The 21,034-nt window shown below is 41.2% G+C and overlaps 2 protein-coding genes and 1 long non-coding RNA gene across 3 annotated transcripts; 1 reads left to right on the top strand and 2 right to left on the bottom strand.

Moving 5' to 3' along the window:
* Nucleotides 1-756: 756 nt before the first annotated feature.
* On the bottom strand, nt 757-8,090 carry ca4c (carbonic anhydrase IV c). The gene is made up of 8 exons (XM_030438621.1): nt 7,935-8,090; nt 3,978-4,025; nt 2,406-2,570; nt 2,164-2,309; nt 1,938-2,030; nt 1,773-1,839; nt 1,526-1,689; nt 757-1,289 (listed from the first exon to the last, which is right to left on the bottom strand). The coding sequence occupies exons 1-8, from the start codon at nt 7,987-7,989 to the stop codon at nt 1,101-1,103; spliced, it is 927 nt and encodes a 308-aa protein (XP_030294481.1). The 5' UTR covers nt 7,990-8,090; the 3' UTR covers nt 757-1,100.
* Nucleotides 8,091-9,266: 1,176 nt separating this feature from the next.
* aldh3a2b (aldehyde dehydrogenase 3 family, member A2b) lies at nt 9,267-17,900 on the bottom strand. The gene is made up of 11 exons (XM_030438839.1): nt 17,749-17,900; nt 16,276-16,438; nt 14,897-15,128; nt 13,057-13,142; nt 12,467-12,675; nt 12,223-12,340; nt 11,781-11,922; nt 11,509-11,675; nt 11,318-11,417; nt 10,840-11,078; nt 9,267-10,015 (listed from the first exon to the last, which is right to left on the bottom strand). Exons 2-11 carry the CDS (start codon nt 16,435-16,437, stop codon nt 10,001-10,003), a joined length of 1,470 nt encoding a protein of 489 aa, XP_030294699.1. The 5' UTR covers nt 16,438; nt 17,749-17,900; the 3' UTR covers nt 9,267-10,000.
* Nucleotides 17,245-20,811, top strand: LOC115594637 (uncharacterized). Its single transcript, XR_003986531.1, has 2 exons — nt 17,245-17,322; nt 20,202-20,811. It is a non-coding gene; the product is annotated as an uncharacterized LOC115594637 (long non-coding RNA).
* Nucleotides 20,812-21,034: the final 223 nt, after the last annotated feature.

Raw genomic sequence — 21,034 nt, forward strand, 5'->3', positions numbered from 1 at the left:
CTGTGTTAGACTCCCTCTCGAGAGATCAAGTTAGCAGACCGCTAATTTACGGAGTTTTATCAACCTCAGAAACGACCGCACGACAACAATACACTGCAGTAAATGGATCCAAATATAAACCGCCACCAAAAAGCCACAAATAATGCTCAGAACAGCACCAAACTTCAGCAACAGTACAAATAGGGTCTCAGCACATAGTCCGGGGCATCTAACCTCCGCTAGCTTAGCTGGATTTCTATTGTGAAGCTAAAAACAGAGTTCAACTCTCCTCCATCAGCTTCCGGGTCGGGGAAGTCCCGACGTGACGATTACCGAGTGCGGTTAGAAATGCTCAATTCCGTTCTTTTCCCTGTCCTGCTCTCGATAATAACTGTTATAAACTGGCAGGTAAGACACATATGAACTTTGATTGCTTTTCCATGGAGTCATAATCATACATTTTCATCCATGAGCCGCGGAACTCTACTGCACTCGGTAATCGACTCGTCGGGACTTCCCGTCAACAGGAAGCTGCTGCAGAAGAGTGGTAAATTTAGTCAGCTTTTCAGTAGAAATCCAGCTAAGCTAGCGGAAGTTAGATGCCCCGGACTATGTGCTGAGACCCTATTTGTACTGTTGCTGAAGTTTGGTGCTGTTCTGAGCATTATTTGTGGCTTTTTGGTGGCGGTTTATATTTGGATCCATTTACTGCAGTGTATTGTTGTCGTGCGGTCGTTTCTGAGGTTGATAAAACTCTGTAAATTAGCGGTCTGCTAACTTGATCTCTCGAGAGGGAGTCTAACACAGTTTCACGGTGTGTTAGACCATGGATTAAACTTACACCGGAATATCCCTTTAAAGGTATCATATGCAGGATTTTCCCCCAAAACAATGAAAAGAAAGTAAAGTGAAACCTCTCGATCATCACTTCTAATTTAAATTTAAACGTGAGTATTTTTATTTATTTGTGCTTTAGAAAGAAACAATCAGAAAACATTTTATTTATTTGATTCACTATTTGTCTCTCTCCCTGCCTACCAAATTTAAATGATTGTTTACAAAGTGCGACAGAGAAATCCTGCATATCGTGCCTTTAAATCGGTTGTTTTTCATGTGCTGAGTCAGTCCATCAGCCCCGTTGTCCCAAACACAACTGACAGAACTCCGAACCACATGTGGATCGCGCTCGACAGAGCTGCACTCGCCTTGGACCGGTACACAACCCGGCCGTCCAGAGGCTGCGTGGGTCTGAAGATGTTGGTCATGGGCTGGCCCGTCCAGAATCGACACTGCTTCACGATGGCGTCCAGCTGCAGAGGAGAGGAGGAAGTAAAGTCACTGATCAACGAGCTGAAGGAGTGCAGATACCAGGAGCACTCAGAGCTCCTGGAAGTGATTTATAGAACCATTTAAATGACTATAAAAGGCTTGATTGTATCTGATTTATGTCAAAACTCAGTTTGAAGGTTCAAGATGATGCATAATGGCTCCATTTTGTCTTCCTGGTGAAGCGCTGACCCTGAGCGTTCTGTCTGCAGCTGCTCACCTGTCGGCTGCTGATGGGCAGCGTCCTGTGAAACACCGTCCAGGCCACCGCCTGCTCACATCCTGGAGTTGTCATGGAGCCGACGTAGCGGTAGTAACTGTGGAGCTCCTTTGCTGATGGGATGATGTCACTGAGGCGAAAGTTTGGGATCACTGTGCTGCTGCCTGAACACAGAAGCGAGAGGAGAGGAGTTTGGGAAACATGAAGTTTGTTTACGTTCTTCATATTTAAGTGACCGAGCTCATACCGTTGTTTTGTACTCGACCCAAAGCAGCTATCACTGCGTCCAAATGAGGGTGATCGTCTGTCGATTCCTGTGAGGAAGACGCCGTCAGTATTGTGGCACAAGCACAAATAATAACTTGTATTGAGAATGCAGAGCTGTGAAGATGAGAACATCCTGACGTATCACCTCGAACAGGAAGGCGAGCAGAGCGATACCGGCCATGTCGTGTTCTGCCTCTGCCAGAGACCCGTACGGCTCCTTGATGTGGACGATGTGCAGCTGGAAACAGAAAACACAACAACATGATTTAAAGTACGCTGGATTTCATTCTGACCTCTGGGTTAATGGAAAGATGTTCTCCAGCAACACTTTTTCACTTCCATGACAGGTTGTTGGCTCCTGTGTGACTCACCTCCATGGGGAACCGTTCTCCATCGATGGTGTGCTCTGATCCCGGTCTCCCACTGTCCCCCCAGTGGAAGTGAAACTGGGCGGCTCTGTAGTGACCCGGCAGAGCTCCTCCCGTCAGTCGCACAGACTGCGGTAGAATAAAGTGAGCTACAGGGAACAAAGAGACGAAGAGAGAGTCAGATGATTGGAACAAAACAGAGGTGTTCAACATCTGGTGACAAGTGGTAAACAACTCTTTGTTACCAGAGTGTCCTTTGTTTTCCGCTGTGATGTTATTTGTGTTGGTGTGTCCGATGAAGCTGAAGGGTGGCAGGGCGCTGTTGACGTGCACCTTGTTGGTGACGATGTTAATGGGAGACTGACGTAATCCTCCACAGCTGGGAAACTGAGCTGCCCAGTGGGTCGGGTCTGAACAACACAAACAGCAGCAGGAAGTTATTATTATTGTTATTATTATTATATTGATAGAAGGCAAAATATTTCAGGGGTATTATTTATTAAAAGGGGGTGGAATAAAATAAGTTTCTACTTCTTCCCACCCCTTTTCGGATATGTAAACAGAATTTATATTTTTCAGTTTATGTTTACTTTGTTAAACTTTGTTATTTTAAATTTTGTATTTGTATTTTTAATTTCTCTCTTTTTTTTCTTTAAGACTGTCCATTAGTGTATGATAATTTTGTTTTTTTTTACATATTCGAAATAAACTATCTAAACTAAATTAAACTAAACTAAATTAGGGGTGGGCAAAAATATCGATACAGCAATATATCGCGATACTTTGCCGCCCAATACAATATCGATTTTTCAACTCCAAATATCGATAATCGCCGAAGAGCGACTCTGCTGTGCGGCGGGTGTATTTCTGTAGTAGAGAGAGCGGCTGAGGTCTTTGCAAAATGGATGGCAAGTTAACAACGCCTCCGCAATTTAAAGTTGACGTTTGGAAGCACTTAGGATTCAAAGTTAAGAGAGACGGTAAGAACAACGAGCTGGACAGAGAGAATATTACTGCCCGGAAATTTCATGGGAATTAATTAAATGGAGAGGCTGTTTTGAATTAAATAGTTTTGACTCAATTTGTCCTCTGATCAATATCATCTGATGTACATATACAGGTACTGTTTTCATCTTTATTTATATCGCAATATCGTGATATCGTGATACGTATCGTATCGTGACCAAAGTATCGTGATACGTATCGTATCGTGAGGTTCTTGCCAATGCCCACCCCTAAACTAAACTAAACATGATCATCCAGTCAGTGGCGGTTCTAGACCAGTTTTATTAGGGGGGCCAGGTTGGGGCCGGCTTTCCTGTTAGGGGGCACATACAAAAACAGTGTTTATAATTTCAGCAATTTTGATTGGGTAGTAAACTGCTGAGAACCTTTATTTCTTTCTTTCCTTTCAAAACAAAGTCATTGCAAGAAATCTGTCATTGTATTATTGATGCAGACTCCCTGTCGGGGGGGCCACAGGGGGGTCCAGACTCAGAGTTGCGGGGGCAATGGCCCCTGTTGCCCCCCCCTAGAACCGCCCCTGCATCCAGTTTTTGTTTTCCCCCCGTGACACTGAGAGAACAGGACATTATCTGTGCTGAGCAGGAAGTACAGTGGGTTTTTTTAGAGCTTTATATCTGAAAACATCTTCCTGCTGTGAGCCATGAAACCAAAACAACCAGCTGAGATATAAAACTCCACAGAGCTGAAGTAAGCTGCAGAGTTGGGTCATGTTTCTCTGTGGGTTCATCACTAAGAGCGACACTTTGTCACGTACACATGTATTCCTTTAATTGTGGATTGGAAAGTCTTACCTCTGCAGGTGTCATCACAGGAGTACTGGCTCTGGTAACACCACTGAGCTGCAGAGAAAGCACAGCGCTCAGGTCACACAAACAGACACACAATAGTTCAGGTCACCTTGTGCCAAACAACGCGTTAATAACTGAGCATTAATTCTTCAGACTTTCACGCTCTATAAGCACACAGAGGTTTCTTTTTTTTTGTTTTTAACGCAGTCAGCAATCTGACCGGCTGATCTGCTAATGTGTTTGTGTTCTGCAGCTGAACTTTGAGAAGTCACAGTTCAGCTCTCTCACACATGAGCCGAGATAATTATTAATTCTCACGTTACTAATCCCGTCCTTCAGTTGCCTTTTTTGTGCTAATCAGTTAAACATAAATTATTTAATAGCTCTCATTTGAGCAGAATTGTCAGCAATGGCACGTGAATGATGTGTTTGAGTCAGCGACCGCCTGACCAGCTGTTGGATCAGTGCTGGGTTCGAGGGGGGAAATAAAAACTGGACAAAGCATCTTGACCATGAATAGTTACAAAGAAAGCACAACAACAGCTTCAGTTTCCAGTCAGATAGCTAGGAAGCTGCTCTAGCGACAATATGCTAACTACACAAAAGTGTTAATCCTTATTTAGTTCTTTGGGGGGAAGTTCATCAGATTATATAAAAGTAAATTAACTGGACCCTAATAATCCCGTCTCCCCCAAAAAATCTCAGAACATCCTCCAGGCGGACTCTGTGTTTGTAACATCGATGCTCAGTCAGCGTGGACGGCGTTTCCAGGATGATGAACTTCTGATGTGAAGATGCTGACATGCAGGCGTGCAGAATTGTTTATGACTAACTGTATATATGTTCTGTAATTTGTGCAGCACTGAGGAGTTTACTAACTCTCTTTTCAATATGCAACCTTGTGTTACTTAATGACGGATAAATTACCCTTTACCTTGTTTTTTTGATGCAGTTTTAGAATCAAAAGTCAAATACAGCAGGTGACACAAACATCCACACTGTCTTAGTTTCCTAAACAGAAATGTTCATAGTTCACACTAAAATTAGATACTGACCTCTGAGTTTAACTTGAACATATATTTGTCTGATTTTGTTTAATTTGTTTGGTTACACTTTACTCCTGCAAAGTTGAACGTTGCCCCTCCATAGTTTTACATTCAGTCTATTTCCCTTTTTTCTTTCTTTCCATGTACCCTTTTCATTTGATTGAATGTATCGACCTCATGTTGCGTGTTTGGATTGTTTCCTGTTTTATTTTGTAGGTTTATCCTCCCTCCCTCCCTGTGACGTTTGTGTTTCCCAGTCTTGGATTTTCCCATCTGTTCCCATCTGTTGCTCCTCGTGCTCTCCTGCGTTTGCTCCCTGTGTTCCTTCCTCGTGTCAACCTGCTCGTTATTCTTGCTTTCATTACCGGCCTTTTATTTGTTGGATTGGTGATTAAAGCATGTTTTTGTTATTTCACCAGTGCCTGCATATGACAAATATAGAAGCCGTGAACATCGGTGGAAGTAAAATCTTTACTGTGTCGACAGTAAAAGCAGTCGACCATTTCTGCAGTTTCTGCAGGTTAATATTTCTGCTGCATCCATGTGTTTGTTGCATTTGCTGCTGTAGAAGTTTAAAGCTAATTTTAACTTTTTATTATACTGTTGGCTAGTTTATTCTACGGTGATACATCATATTCTATAAGATCGTTGTATGTTTGTAGTGTCGCTGTCCTACTGAAAAAACTTTTCTTTTCTAAAAACATTCCTTCTCATATCTTTATGACCATGTTTTTTACCAGCTACATCTGTTGAATGGAAGTCAATGGGATTGTTGTCTTCACTGGACAGGAAGTGAGTAAAAAAATGTACATTTAGTATAAAACAGCATAAAATAAAAATACCAGGGGAAGTACCTGTACCTGGAAATGTGTAATAACTAAAGTATTTGAGTAAATGTAGCCTACTTAGTTTAACTCTACCTCTGGTGGTCATAATGCCTTTTACGTCTGTGTTTATTAATGCTTACATGGAATATAACAAACACAGTGAGATGTTAAACAGCCATTATAAATGCTTCAGACACCAGGTTGTGTTGTGCACCAGCGGTTGTGATTACACTGATTGCGTTCAGCTGTAAGTGGATCAGAGAAGCTTTTCTCCGGCTCCTCCACACCGCTGCGTTAAACGTGTCCGTCCAACAGGTGCTGATGAAGCCAGTTATTCTTGTGCTGCTCTCGTGTATTGTATTGCTGATGTGAATGGAACTCCAGTGTCCGACTCCGCCGGTGGGAATGAAGGGCGCTATAGAGAACCATTTAGCTAATATAGGAACAGAGATTAACCCCGCTGCCTCCCACAATGCCGTTCTTTGAAAGGGGACAACAGTTCTCACCAACTGAGAACAATGCACAGGTTGGAGGATGTTGGCTTTACTCCACCTGGCTCATTCACCTGTGCCAAACTGAGCAGTGTGGAGAAGTCAAACCAAAGACAGTCCACTGAAAACCCTCCATCTTTTTTTTCTTTCTCTTGAATTACGTGATTCTTTCTAATGAACCAAAATCCTTCAGAAATGTTTCATTTTTTTTGACAAAATGTGTGTTTTAAAGGAATAAAATGACACGTTCTTCCTCTGACAAACGATAAGCAGCCCCTTGCTGCTAAAGCCTGACTCGGTCTGATCAGACTGTTAGCTTCTGGTGGCTAATGTTAGCTAACTTAACGTTGATTACTGTGTAATTTACACTCGTGAGTCCGTTTTCTGACCTTTTTAGTGACTCCTGAGAACCGTGAACAAAATGGCTGCTTTTCAGCAGAAGCGTCTCGCTTTAAAGGAGCAGTTCACCCAAAAATGAAAATTCAGTCTTTATCAACCTACTAATACTGACAGAAAGTCGGGTTACATTTCGTAGCCCAGAAAAGGTACGGCCTTTGTTAGGCTGAAATCTTTACTGTAGCCGCTGAGCTAAAAGTGTCTGAAGAAGATGCACAAGCTCAGCCGCGCCTCGGGAAAATACTCGGAATCTGAAGGCTTTGCAGCCATAATCTGTTTTTTTCCAGCTCCTTCAGTGTTTGTGCATTTTTGCATTGAAGCTCAAGAAATGTTCTGTGGACAACAAAACTTCACCCATTTTCCACACGGTGAAGTAGATTATGAGCGTTCCTTTAAAACAAAAGCAAAAGAGCTTTGAAACGAAGATTAAAACAATCGTTGATCCACAGAAAGTTCATTGGAAACTACTTACATAATTGTTTAATCTCTCTTTTGATAATGTGAAGCAGAAATGCTCAACATTTGGCCGTTCCAGCACCTCAAATGAAAGAATTAACTGCTTTTCCTTGTGGAGCATTAAAGTAATTTAAATGTTTTGGGCCTTTGGCTTGTTGCTCGCACAAAACGAGACTTTTGATTGCGTTTGAGTTATAACATTTTTTCCTCTGGCTTTTACAGGTATTTTTCACTGTTGTCTGATGTTTTATACTGTTCACCAAAATGAATCCATTGATTCATAAAATAATCAGCAGAGTAATAATTGGTTATTAAAATGAATGTAAGTTGCAGGTCCTCAAACCCCCGTCACTGCTTTATGTGTCTACAAATGTCTAAGATTAAAGAAAAGCTATTAATTTACACAGTAAGTGAAAACTCAAAAACAGTTTTTATATTTGTGTGTTACTGAATTGTTTTTTTCTGCTTTCAATGGTTAATTATCTCACTGGGTTCAAAATATTTGCCATTAAATTCTAACTAGCTGTGACTTGTGGCCTTAATGAAATGCTGCAAACAATCTCTTCACAAACTCAACAACGTGCTACTTTAATGTTAAGATGAAATAAGAATGAGTTTTCAAGGTTACAAACATCCTAATTAAACGAATATGAAGGGAAGTTAGCTGAACCTACCGAGGCACACATAACTTTTATATGTGTGTGTGTGTGTGTGTGTGTGAGTGTGTGTGTGTGTGTGTCCTACCCGTGCAGTGCGACAGGAGAGAAAGCAGCGTCAGGAGGTGGACAGAAGAATCCATGATCAGCACGGAGACCAGAGGAGATCCTGACAGAATAATTTAAGCTGCCTTCACATACTGACTCCGAGCTGCTGATTGAGGGCGGGAGGGAGGTCATCATGAGTCTGACAAAAGGTGTGTGTCTCTGTGTGTGTGTGTGTGAAAAAGTCACTTAAAGAAACACCCTCCAGTTTTCAGGTGTCTAAACGGGGATATACAGACACCTGGTGGCAAAATCAGTTCCACCAGTTAGATTTCAAGTTGTTTTTCTGAGTCTCCTGTAAGTTCAAACCAGGTTTTAAATGTTTGGTGAATTCACAGTTTAAAGAAATTACAAAATTAAAGGAGCACTGCAGCTATTTTACACACTGAAGGTCTGTAAACAGGTCTTGGGTAGAACTGCGAGAGGGAAGATGTGTGAAGTCTGATCAAGTGCTTCAGGTGAAAGAAGAATCACTGCCGACTCCTCAGCTCTAGCGTAACACACCCAAAACTCTGACTTAATGCTGAGTGGTCAAGTTGCATAATGGGTAATGTAGGCGGCAGGTTTTGCCAACAGAGAAGCATATCTCCGGTTCTGCTTCATTGATTTTGATGCTTTTCTGACCATCATGAATCTGAAAACGTTATAGTTCAGTTCTCCTGTTTTCTGTACTGACTCAGATACAACCCACCTGATAACACCTGATTTTTTCAGTTTTTAATAATGAATAACAGTTTCAGTTTCCTGTTACTGTGCTGGCCTGGTTCAAACACTGAATGTAATGCAATACAAATAAAAACAAAGTACAGGTGTGGATAACATATTAAAATATGACTGAATTCCATTAAGCTGCTCCAGTTTCATTGAACCGGTATTGGCATGCTGGCTCACTTTCAAGACTAATGTGGACACTTTATTAGAACTGATCCATTGTTAAAGTTATTAGTGACAGCTGTGTTTTTCTCACTATGACTCAAAATGTCTCCTGTGAAAAAAATGTGCTGCTTTCTGGGACGGAGGTGCAACATTTGTTACCAAAGTTGTTTCCAAAGTCGCAGTCTTGCAAGTCAATCACTTCCTGTTAGTATAAGACACAGAAGTTCAGTCTCGTCTTGAATCAACTGCCAAAATGATCATGTGTGTTATGTACATGTAGAAGTCTTACTGTAAACTGTGTTACTGGGAATTAATCTTTAACACAGACTGCAGGAGACACGCAGACACGATTAGCAGAATGTAGAGAACACAATATTAGTTGTATTATGTTGAAATAATCCATAATGACATTTAATTAATCAAATCACAAACTCAAACATGTAGACATATATTTATTTGAATATTAATCCAATATAGAAATACGTGTTTATTTATTAAACGATTATTACAAGACTGAGAAACAACTGTTGTTGATTATCAAAAAAATGTACAAGGTTGCTTAAATTTGTTACAGGCATTCTGTGTTTTAGGCAAAAAGAAATAAAAACATCCTTCATTTGATTCTAACAGTCTGAATTAAAGGAGGGCTGACGGAGATATTGCACTGGACAGAAAGGATCAATACCTTCAGGCTGAACGCCGGGCTTGAAATGGAACGGACACACGCTGAGGTGTCGGTAACTCCTACATGATAAAAACACTTTCATTATGACAAGACATTTCAGGTTACTTCAGTCTTACTGTGAACGCTGATTGTTCAGAAATGCTTCAGTTTTGGTCACAGTCATGAGATAAAAACGACATCATATTGTCAATCCTACAGTAGTGTTACATTATTTTACTTGTTAATAACGAGCTAAAACAGAACGTAGAAATGCTGAACATAAACGTGAGAGTCTCAACTCGGAATTAAAAATAACCTTCATTAAAAAAAACCTTCTGACACTGTTGTTGAAACGTAAACTAGATTAAGGCAACGACCTGAACATTCACTGTGTCACAGCAGTCGTGTGCAGGTGCTTGAAATATGTTGATCACATGATGTTTTCTTCTCTCTGGTCCTCAGTGTGAAGGAAGCGCCAGGCTTGTTGTCTGGGAAGCAGCGAGACGTCCTCAAAGGAGATAATTCTGGGAAAAGCATGTCTATGAGTTAGTCACTTTAGTCACACTGCTTGAAACTGACTGATGAGTATCTCAGAGGTAAACTGTGGAGGTCCTTCCTCTTGGTGGCGCTGTAGAGCAGTGTATAGTTCATCACTCTCCTGGCACCAGAACAACCTCCCCCTCTCACCGGCGCCAAATTGTAAAAAGCTAGTAGCATCCTGCCTAGAAGCTGTTGCATTTTACACGTCAAACAATAAAAAACACCACAGTTTACAATTTTCTTTACTTCCCTAAGGAGAAAAGGACGGTAGCAGAACAGATCTGTGCCTTCAGGCGGTCGACAGAGAGGAAGAACATGGTAAACTGTGCTGAACAACACTGTGTGTGTCCGTCTGTGGCAAACTCTCCATCACATGTTAGTGATGCTGAAGAGTAAATGACGCATGATTGTGTCTGTAGAACGAAGCGATTCAGAAAAAAGTCTTGGTTTAACAACAGCTGAGGGTGTTAATGTTTATAGCTCACATACATTGAGCGGACCTACTTTCTAATTATGAGACTTAAAGTAACTTAAAGTAACAGGAAGTGGAGCTAAAGCTGACCTGTTTTCTACTCATCGCCGTGACTTAAAAACTTTTTTGATGTGATTTTACAGTATTAATATGGCACCTAGACCCTTTTTATAATAAAAATAAAATACATCCCACTCTTTATAATGTGGGACCTTTAATAAATTTAAGCTTCCGAGCTCTTTGTCACAAAGATATACAAGTAAAAACATCTAAATAATAGCGATCAGTGTGGTCAGCACATCACATATAGTGGCGTCTCTCTCCTCTGTTACTCACCTGCAGCACAACAGCAACCGCCACAACCATGATGGCTAACAGCGCCATCCGTCCCAACCAGCCCAGGTCGACGGTCTTCAGGATGAAGAAGCGGGCCCAGCCCAGTTTCTTGGCCGTGTGAGGCGGGTACCGCATGCTGTTCACGCCCTCCATCTTCAGCTGTTTGATGAGACAAGCGCGCAGGTGGCTCAGCTGGTCGAAGCTGAACTTGCCGTGGTAGCAACCCATTCCACTGTTTCCTATTTGTGAAAACAAGAGGAGGAAAATTAGACTGTTAGGTTGCAAAGATTACAAGATTTAAGACGTTGTTTATCTTTAATATATCTGGACCATTGTTAGTATTTAGTCAGTAAGAATTGTTTGTTTTATCAACACTCCTGCCCTTCAGAATTTCTCCTTGCCACTGAGTGCAGCACTGAGTGAGTTCACCAGTGAGTCAGTAAGAAAAGTAGAACAATGTCTGTCTCTGTGTTCTTACCCACTCCTCCGAAAGGCAGAGAGCTGACAGAGTAGTGTACGAGGCAGTCGTTGGCCAGCAGTCCTCCGCTGGATGTCTCGTCTCTCATTTTATTTATCACCTTCAGACAGATGAGAGAAGATTCATGTTACGCCTGTGAGTCTGAATCTACTAGAAGTGTGTGAATGTGTGTTATGGTGGCTGTTAGCTACCTTGTTATCTTGTGAGAAGACGTAGAGGGCCAGAGGTTTCTCTCTCTTGTTCACAAACTTGATTGCTTCGTCCAGGCTGCCGATCGACAGGATGGGAAGCAGAGGTCCGAATATCTCCTCCTGCATCACCTTCGCCTCTGGCTTCACGTCTTGCAGAACTGTGGGGGCTAAACACAACGCAGACTTCTCACATGTATGAATGTGTTTAATAGTTTGTTCTTCACAACTTAACAGAGTCATACACTCTGTTTGGTAGCTGACAGAAGGATTACCTATGTAGCAGTCTGACTCGTCATTCTCTCCTCCCACAGCGATGGTGCTGTCTTCCAACATGGCCATTATCCTCTTGAAGTGGCGCTGGTTGATGATGCGTCCGTAGTCGGGGCAGGTCTTTGGGTCGTCTGTGTAGAACTCCTGCCAGACGAAACAATCTCATTACTACACAAACATTCCTGTGAAATCCAGGCAAATATTAAAAATATAGGAAGCAGATACTTTTCTTCATTCAAGGTGGGATTGTTCTTTTGTTTCTCCATTCTGGAGAGAACTACATATTGGAGAGTGACTTCATAAGTCTTTGCCAGAAAATCCCCACTTGTGCTTACTACGAGGTACTGGGTTAATCCTAATGTCAATTATCCAGTTGTGTCAGTGATGGAGAAAAGTCTGGCTCCACCCATCATCACTCAGCGTGTGCTCTCAGGTCTTCTGTACCTTAATGGCCTTCTTGACCTCTTCGATGACCCGGTTCTGGATGCTGGGCTCACAGAGGATGTAGTCAGGGGCGATGCAGGTCTGACCACAGTTAGTGTACTTTCCCCAGGCAACACGCCTACAAAGCAGTGGCAGAGTTAAGAGGAGCGTCTCAGAAGAGAAGAGCAACAGTTTAAAAGGGACTGGGTGGTTATTTGACTGAAAATACTAAATAAGAAAATGAGGACGGCTGTGAGATACTGACCTGCAGGCGACGGTGATGTCACAGTCTTTGTCGATGTAGCAGGGGCTCTTGCCGCCCAGCTCCAGGGTGACGGGTGTCAGGTTTTTGGCGGCTGCCTCCATGATCACTTTGCCCACCATGCTGTTGCCGGTGTAGAAGATGTGATCGAACCTCTGGCGCAGCAGCTCCTGGGTCTCCGGCACTCCTCCGGTTACAACAGGGTAAAGCTCCTGACACACAGGGAAGAAACACACATTCAGTTCCTGAAGCAACATGTTCAACGACTTTGTGGGACATGAGCTTTTAATTAAGTCTTGTGAAACCAATTTTATTATATCTTGTTACACTTTTTACTATCTTTGATGATAATATTGTATAAGAACCTTTGTATAGATTGTATACTGTGTCACTGCATGTGGCAAGCAGAAAAATGCCAGTAGTCCAGGCTAAAAACACGTCCCAAGAAAGTGTAAAGCTGGGTAATTGAGTTTGCTGAGAATATCGGGCCTAAACCGTCTTCGTACAATTTCGAACAATATCACTGTGTCTTGTTCCACGTTTATGACTCCTCTGATACATATTCATGTGAATGTTATGAGACCCATCCTTACTTTGTCGATGTAAAGTGGCAGCAGCTCCTCCATGACCTTCGCCGTGTGAACACAGACCTCGGAGGGTTTGACCACAGCAGCGTTACCTGCAGACGTACACGACAAAACATAGAGATGCTGAGCTACTCTGGAGATAGCTGCAACACTGATTTGCTGTAAAGCTCCAGAAATTTCAGCTGACTTTCCATCAGCATGAGGGGGGTTTATTTTCTTCCACTGCACCCTCATTTGGCTGTGAATACACATTTTAAGTTGATATGGTGAGCTTGTTAGCAAACAGCTGACAGTCATGTTTGTTCACTAACTGTGTGAAGTAGTGAATCTATCAGGGTTCTTTTTGCATGGCGGCACACTTATTACATAAAACTGCTTTGCTGAGACCTGTCAGTTTATTTTTTTGCTAAGATTTTAGTATTTTAGTTTGAAATAAATCATCAAACTATTACACTATTACAGATATATCTATCCAGAAATTGTGCTCTAATTTCTAAAAAATTCACCTCTCAGTTTTGGAGAAGGTGCAGTTTATCTCTGCCGCTTCTCATGAACCTTTTCACGATGCCACCTGAATCCCTTCCATCTTCTGCACAACGGTTGTAGCTGTAAGTTTATATCCCTCGTTGTTACTTACAGCAGCTGACAAAAGACTACCTTCTAGGAACAGCATATTTAAATTCACTAGATGCATCAAATCTGCATCAAATTGGAAAATTTGTTCAATAGTTTTTCTGTCATCCTGCTGACAAACCAACCACACAACAAAAGGACATAGGTGACATAAGTGACTCATCTAAGATTAACATTTTAATCATTAAAATAAATCAATTTTGCTTTCCTGTCAGCAGGTGGCGCATGATGACACAACACTGGCATTTTCTGGACTGGTAACCATGTAGAACTGTTATAGTTGATTATAAAGCAAGTTCTATTAGTAACATCTTTGGTGCTGGTGTTGACGTTTCCCTTTGGCCTACATTTGTATTTTGATTATCTGTATCACACCAATAAATCTCGAGAAAACTCTTGTGTCATGCAAAGCTGATACGACTGTGTGATAGCGCTGGAGCAGGAGGGTAAAGGATAAAGTCCATGCTGTACAAACAGTGCACGGCATGGAGCTGCAGCCTGACAAGAATTGGTTCATTTAAGTCCTGCAGGGACTGTTTGAGTCCAAACAGCCTTTATCCAAATGAAATACAAATTACCTGTCTACGTGCTGCAGCTCTTGTGGCACTAATATGTAAAACTATCACTGGGGACAAGTAACAAACAAGAGATTTGAGCGGATAAAGAATCAGACAAAAGCCTGCTGGAACACTGCAGTGTCATGCTAAACAGTTACGAACAAACACTCAACGCTGACGTTTGCATCAGAAAGTGATCACAGCCGAGCCTCCATACAAGCACAGGGCCGCCATTTAAAGGAGGCTTTTAAGATGTAAATGTATTATTCATGTGCTCAGTCATTATCTTGGAGCTGAGTGATTCACTCCTGAGTCTAACCTTCGCCTTTGAGCACTCACTGATAGGAACAATGAACAGAGTTGAGAAATGTAAGTTCACACGTGCAAACATTCAATCACCTGCATGTGACGATGACATACACAACTTTATGCTGGATCTATGACCGAAGCAGAGAGTAAAGACTGTTGGTTAAAGCCGGGATTAAAAATAAGGAACTGTTGTTGTTCAAATCACAAGACGAGGAAGAGACAAATCTGTTCTGAAAGTTCATCACAGGGGGGAAATGACTAAGATATCAGATAGAAATGTGAACTTTGACATTGTTACATCACACACATCCTTTCACCCACTCCACACACACAGCACGCGACAGTACCAGCTGCGATGGCTCCAATGAGCGGCTGGATGGTGACGGCCCAGGGGTAGTTCCAGGCCCCGATGATAAGCACCACTCCCAGCGGCTCTGGCTGGATGTAGACGGTGTCCGAGATGGTGAGCAGGTTCTTCTCCACGGGCCGAGGGGCAGCCCAGTCCTTCAGCTTCCTGATGGCGAGGCTGATCTCCCCCTCCAGACCCAGAGTCTCGTACAGCTGGGTCCCCACCTCACTCTGGGGGTGAAGACAGTCACATCAGGGCTTTATGATCACATCAGGCCTGTTTGCCGCTTTACACACTTTAACCCCTTCCTGTATGTAAATCTTAAAGGGGCACTGTGTAGTTTGTGAGAAGAAATTCAGACTAAGAACTGTAATAATTACAATATTAATGAGGTTATAATTCAAACTCAGAAATATTTATCATTTCCATAACTGCGTAACAACCTATAAGGACAATACAGTATGAATTCTGTTGTCCTTTAAGGTCGTGAAAACAAAGAGTTTGTTCAATTAGTTTGTTTAGACATAAACATCAGTCAGTGAAGATATTTCTCTTTGGATTAAAATAACCTCCCCAAAACTACAGCGTGCACCTTTAACATTGTTTTATAATCGACCCTCTACTTCTTTAATGTTTGCGTTTTTCAGAAGTGTAACATGTAGGAAATTTTGTTGGAAGCATTGAAGAATTAAGATTGTCAAAAGTATATGAAGAAATAACACGGCTGACGTTGGGTTGTCAAAGACACAAATGTATGATATCATAAGGATATCTCTCATAAGTTAGCATGCTAACCAGCTAGCCTCTAGCTATTCAAAACCCCAAGACGTGATAGTTATGTGGTAAACACCAAGACACAGTTAGCTAATATGACCAATAGCTGCACAGTTAATTGAGCTTACTTGCTAATGGTGGGCAGTTGGCCAATTCTTACATATTGCTCCTTTTATTTTGGGTGTTGGATGGTTCTCACTTTGTCAGCTTTCAACAAAAGTTTCTAGTTCTTTGGTTGTTAGTTAGACACTGAACGTCACTTCAAGCCCCAATCCAACACTTAATTGTTTCCATCCCCGACAAAGTCAGACCCTCATGTAAATTAAACCATGCTATCCTATTCATGCCACAACTAATAATTATTTTGATTGTTGATACCTTGATTTTTCTCATGATTAAATGATTAGTTGCTTATACAAGGTCATAAAATGATGAAAAATGTCTATTATTGTGTCCCAAAGCTCAAGATAACGTCTTCAAATCTCTTGTTTCAACAGCAACACAAAAACATTCAGTTTACTGTCAAAGAAGAGTGAAGGAACAAGAAGGAAACCACACTTGAGAATACTCAAACCAATACATACAAACCGCCTGACTCCTCACCTTATTGAGGTCTTTCTTGATGGCGTCTGAAACATCCTGCTGTCTCTCAATGAACAACCGCTGTAGGCTCTTCAGCTGGTAGATCCGGTACTCTAGAGGTTTGGACCGGCCTGTTTCAAAGGCTTTCCTGGCAAGAGCCACCGCCTGCTGCTCCCGGGACATCCTGGGAACAAAAGCGTTGTGATCTACTGTTAGCTGCAGGCATCACTGTACGCAACTACATCTGTACAGTCTAGTATAAATCATCTCAGAAAGTCTGGTTTTGAGGGACTCGTCCAGCTGATCCGTAACCAAGTAAACAAACACACGTGATTAAAAAGGCATGACTAAAACCTGACATAATAACTCCTCCATGCATATCTGGTCAATTTCTTTAACAATTACTCAATGAATCAACTGACCGAATGATTTTTCGAGCAAAATTGTAAAGAAGTGTTGAACATTTTTCAGTTGCAGCTTCTCAAACACGAGGGTTTGATGCTAAACTGGAAATATGTTGATGAAGGTCCTCAGTCATCCGGGTCAGGGTAATTCTGAGTGAAACAAGCCCAACTGCCTATGACACATCACTTAGAATAAACTGAATATCTATTTGTTTTCTCTATTTTGGACTGATTTAACTGTCAATTGATTAATCGGGACAATAATCAACATTGAAATAATAATAAATTATACAAAAGTATAATTACACAACTAACTACTGCAGAAGAATCCAGCTGTTATATTCATATATTAGTAGTAATCATGTAATGCAAGGACTTTTAATACTTTAAGTACATTTTCATGATACTTTTAACCCATTGCAGGACTTTTACTAGTCATGGAGTATTTTTCATGGCGGTATTAATACTTTATTTAGACTTAAGCAGCCTAAAAGATCTGAATACTTACTCTGTGGTAACCTACTGACAATATTACTAAAATAAAAGCATACTTCAGTTACTATAGCAACAACATACGGCAGTTATGACTGTTTGAGGTGTAACAGTTCACCTTCCTCTCCTCTGGTTCAGTGTGAATGACCCTGCAGCCTGATGGAGACCTGCTGTGAGTCTGTGCTGCTCTTTGTTTATAGAAAACTGTTGTAATGTGAAACCCTGATGAATAATAATCTTCACTGTGTCAGAGGTGAAGCTGCAGCTCTGAGCACTGTTAGCATAACACACCGTGTCACATCCGGTTGGTCCATTAACGGACGTTTCATGTTTTTAACTGTGTAACTGAGCCATAACTCGACCACAGCTGTCGTCCAGTGTCTTATTAACCTGTCACAATGGCGGACTGAGGTTGTTTTATCACGCATTTTTCTTCGTAAACAGACTTTAACAGCTACTTTATCTGCTACTTTATCGACCCTCTCGCGGCTCCGCTGGTCGGTCAGCCGTTAGACCAACGGTCTCTGACGACACGGATAGAAACACAGCACGGTGGGTTTTGTCTCGCTCCTACCTGGTTTGCTACCTGGTTTCCTACCTGGTTTATGTGAGTTGGGGTCAGTTTGTTGAGATTCCTCTCAGTCTGGAGGTGAGACAGTCCGCAGCGGAGCAGCTGAATGATGACAGCGGCGGAGAAACGCAGCTCCGCTCTCCCGTTAGGTGACGCCCACACAGGGGGCGGGGCCAAACCGCCATGGGACTAGCATTAGCCACTGCTAGCTGTGATGGTGACAAGATGAACTGCCATAACATTCAAGATCCCCGGAGGATGAACAGCAATAACAATGTAATAACAACTATGATATCTGTTTTTAGAGAGTCTTTCATAAGCAGTTACAAGGTGCTGTACGAAATACAACAACATGAAATACATATAAGCTCAAAATTCAGTCAACAAAACAAAACAAAACAAAACAGAACACAGTTTAGAGGTCTGCTAACTTAAAATATCTCAATAGTCTAATTGTTTTTGCCAATTTCTGTTTTTTAGATTTAAGTTTTCAATCGACGTCAAATATAAAATATATACATTTTTCAGATTATTTTCTTTTGCATCTCGAGCTGTTGTAAGAAGCGAATTTCCCTGTTGTGGGACAAATAAAGCCAATCTTAATCTTAATCTTATTTTAATCTTGATATGATTTCAAATCAGCAGTTTACAGGAGGGCCATCTTTCAAGCCATTTCATTTTATGAATTGATATTTTGATAAAATAATAACTAAATTAATTGTGAACATTTCATCTGGGGGAGAAGTTATAGAACTTTAATATCAATTTTTGCCGGAGAGACTTCTTTTTCAAACATTTCAGAAAGGTAAATCAGGCCAAAAAAAGCATCTGTTGTTTACGTCAGGGAAAAACAACCAAATATTGTCTTTTACAGATTGCTGAACAATTTTGAATATAAACTATTTGATTGTATGTTTTAACAATATAGTTATGAGGCAACAAAAAGACAACATTCCATCATTTTCTATCTCAATGGATGATTTCTAATAACATTATAATGCAATACAGTGGTGGAGTGATGACCCTGGTTCCCCTCTGGGATTATTGGACTGGATTTTGGAAAATTGCAGAAAATAAACTCTGTGGCGAACTGAAGTGTATGATACTGAGACACAGTGTTGGGCTTGTTACTTTCAAAATACAACATGTTACATATTACTAGTTACCTTCATTTGAAAGTAATATATTACGTTGCAATAAAACTGCCTATGTAGAGTAATAAACAACTTGTTACACTACGTTTTGGTAACTTAAAAAAAAGCCCAAATAATCTATATGAAGCAAATAAATGTCTGAGATCTGTATAGTGTAGTTTTCTCTTTTTTGTCTTGATTTTTTTTGTCCGTGTCACATATCTGAGCCACTTTTGTAGGCAAAGGTCGCTAATCATAAACCAAACATAGCTGTGTTATAGAAGTTCTTGATAATAAAGAACCAGAAGGTTCAGCTGTGAAATTCAAGCAGGAGGTTTCATCACAGCTTCTCTTTCTAACAAACACTTTTAAAGAACAGGAATATTAAAAATCACTCAAGATCCAGGACTTTTACGTGTATAGTGAAAAGTGAAATTAAAACAAGAATTAAAAGCTTCCAAATAATAATAATAATAATAATAATAATAATAATAATAATAATAATAATAATAAAAGAAATATCAAACATTGAACTTTTGTATGGTGCTATTGCAGAAGAGTATATGATACATGTTAATAAATTCAAAAATAATAAGCTGTCTAAATATCACGTTTAAAAAGATACTACTAGTAGTAGTCTATGATAATAGGGCCTATCATGATCAATAATTATATAATATACAGTGTTTACTCAGCTCTGTGGATACGTCGCTCTTTTATCAGATGCCAGCAGTCACACTCGAGCTTTAAATCTCAGCACCGTGTGAAACTCTCTGACATAATGATCCAGGCAGATTTTCCTGGAAATCCTGGAATTGAAAGAATAATCTATTTCAGGAGTCATTCATCCAGCCTGATGCGAGACCACCAGAAGCTAATGTCCAAACTAAAACCAGAGTCAAGATGCAGTTTTCACTTTGCTTTGTTGTGTTTGTCTTCATGTGGGACGAGGACGTTGGGTCGACCAGCGCCGGAGCATCATGGAGTCTGTAGATGGATATTCAATGAACACACGCAGCTCAACTGGAAAATATAAACGCAGAACACAAACAGATGCAGTTTGTTTTGTGGCCTGACATTTTGAGCATTGAATTCTTTTGACTGAGCAACAAATGACTGAACCTAAACCTTAAATCCTCCTCATCCACTCTTTGCTCTGCACTTCTGCTTTCTGCACTTTCATCCAAATTCAAGCTCCGTTCACACCGACCTCTCAGATCGCAGCGCTGTAAACTAGAATATTTCAGTTTCTTGTCCTCAACATTCCTCCTGAGCCGTAATATCTGTTTGTTTTGTAACTATAGCTGCACTAAATCATGTCTCCTGCTTTCCCTTCTTCCTCTACAGAGTCTGACAGCCTTTTATCCACAGCCAAGCTGGAATCACACTCAGCTTCTATTTCTCAGATCCAGAAAGGCTTTTTTTTTTATAGCGCGGGACACAGGTGAGGAGGAGTAAACCCCCTCCTCACACACACACACCTCGGCCATGCAGCTCATGGATTAGGCCCAAAAATCTCTCAGGTTGACAGGAAATGTGGACGGAGTTTCCACATCAAACAGCCGGCCGAGGAATGGTGTTTGTGTATTGTGAAGGGAAGGAGCGAGGATGTAGGTGAGGGAGAGGAGGGCACAGCGTCATTCACACCTGAGTGTCGATCCTGATTTCTTAGAGAGGAGTGTGGACACAGGAGTGCAGCGCTGCTCTGTGTGCACACCTGAGTTTGTGAGGTATAAACCGAAGCATTCAGACGCAGAGAGGAGGACAGTTTGTGTATTGTGAGTTTTTGTGTGTGGAGGTCAGGATGAGATGAACAAGAAATGTGTGAGGAGAAAACATCGGACGTTTTGGTATCAAAAGTGGAAATCTCGTTCAAACTGACAACAAAAACAAAATGTGGGGTCAAGTTTGGCAAAGATGTGTGTGTTAGAATAAAATGGCAGTTTTTTTGTGTTGAGTCAGTTTTCTATTTTTCTCTCACGCACAAATATACGACTGACAAACTGCAGGACAAACCAACAAAAGTTTCATGAAGCAGCGATCCAACATGAGCCTCTAAAACCATTTTAGACCTCTTTATCACATATTTTCCACGTCTTTGTGCTTCACTGGAGGGATGGATGACATTCCTACAAAACAAAAGGGGTTTTCCTTTAATTTGTCATCATCTGTGTCGTCAG

The sequence above is a fragment of the Sparus aurata genome, chromosome 13 (assembly GCF_900880675.1).
Source record: "Sparus aurata chromosome 13, fSpaAur1.1, whole genome shotgun sequence".
Classification (NCBI taxonomy): Eukaryota; Metazoa; Chordata; class Actinopteri; order Spariformes; family Sparidae; genus Sparus; species Sparus aurata.

Excerpts from the sequence above, each read along its gene's own strand:
- ca4c (XM_030438621.1), bottom strand. The coding sequence starts at position 7,989 with ATGGATTCTTCTGTCCACCTCCTGACGCTGCTTTCTCTCCTGTCGCAC. Across the intron at positions 4,026-7,934 it reads TCTCCTGTCGCACTGCACGG|CTCAGTGGTGTTACCAGAGC; the intron begins GTAGGACACACA and ends CTTTCTCTGCAG. Across the intron at positions 2,031-2,163 it reads GAGAACGGTTCCCCATGGAG|CTGCACATCGTCCACATCAA; the intron begins GTGAGTCACACA and ends TTCTGTTTCCAG.
- aldh3a2b (XM_030438839.1), bottom strand. The coding sequence starts at position 16,437 with ATGTCCCGGGAGCAGCAGGCGGTGGCTCTTGCCAGGAAAGCCTTTGAA. Across the intron at positions 15,129-16,275 it reads TCAAGAAAGACCTCAATAAG|AGTGAGGTGGGGACCCAGCT; the intron begins GTGAGGAGTCAG and ends CTTCACCCCCAG. Across the intron at positions 11,079-11,317 it reads TCTGCCTTTCGGAGGAGTGG|GAAACAGTGGAATGGGTTGC; the intron begins GTAAGAACACAG and ends TTTCACAAATAG.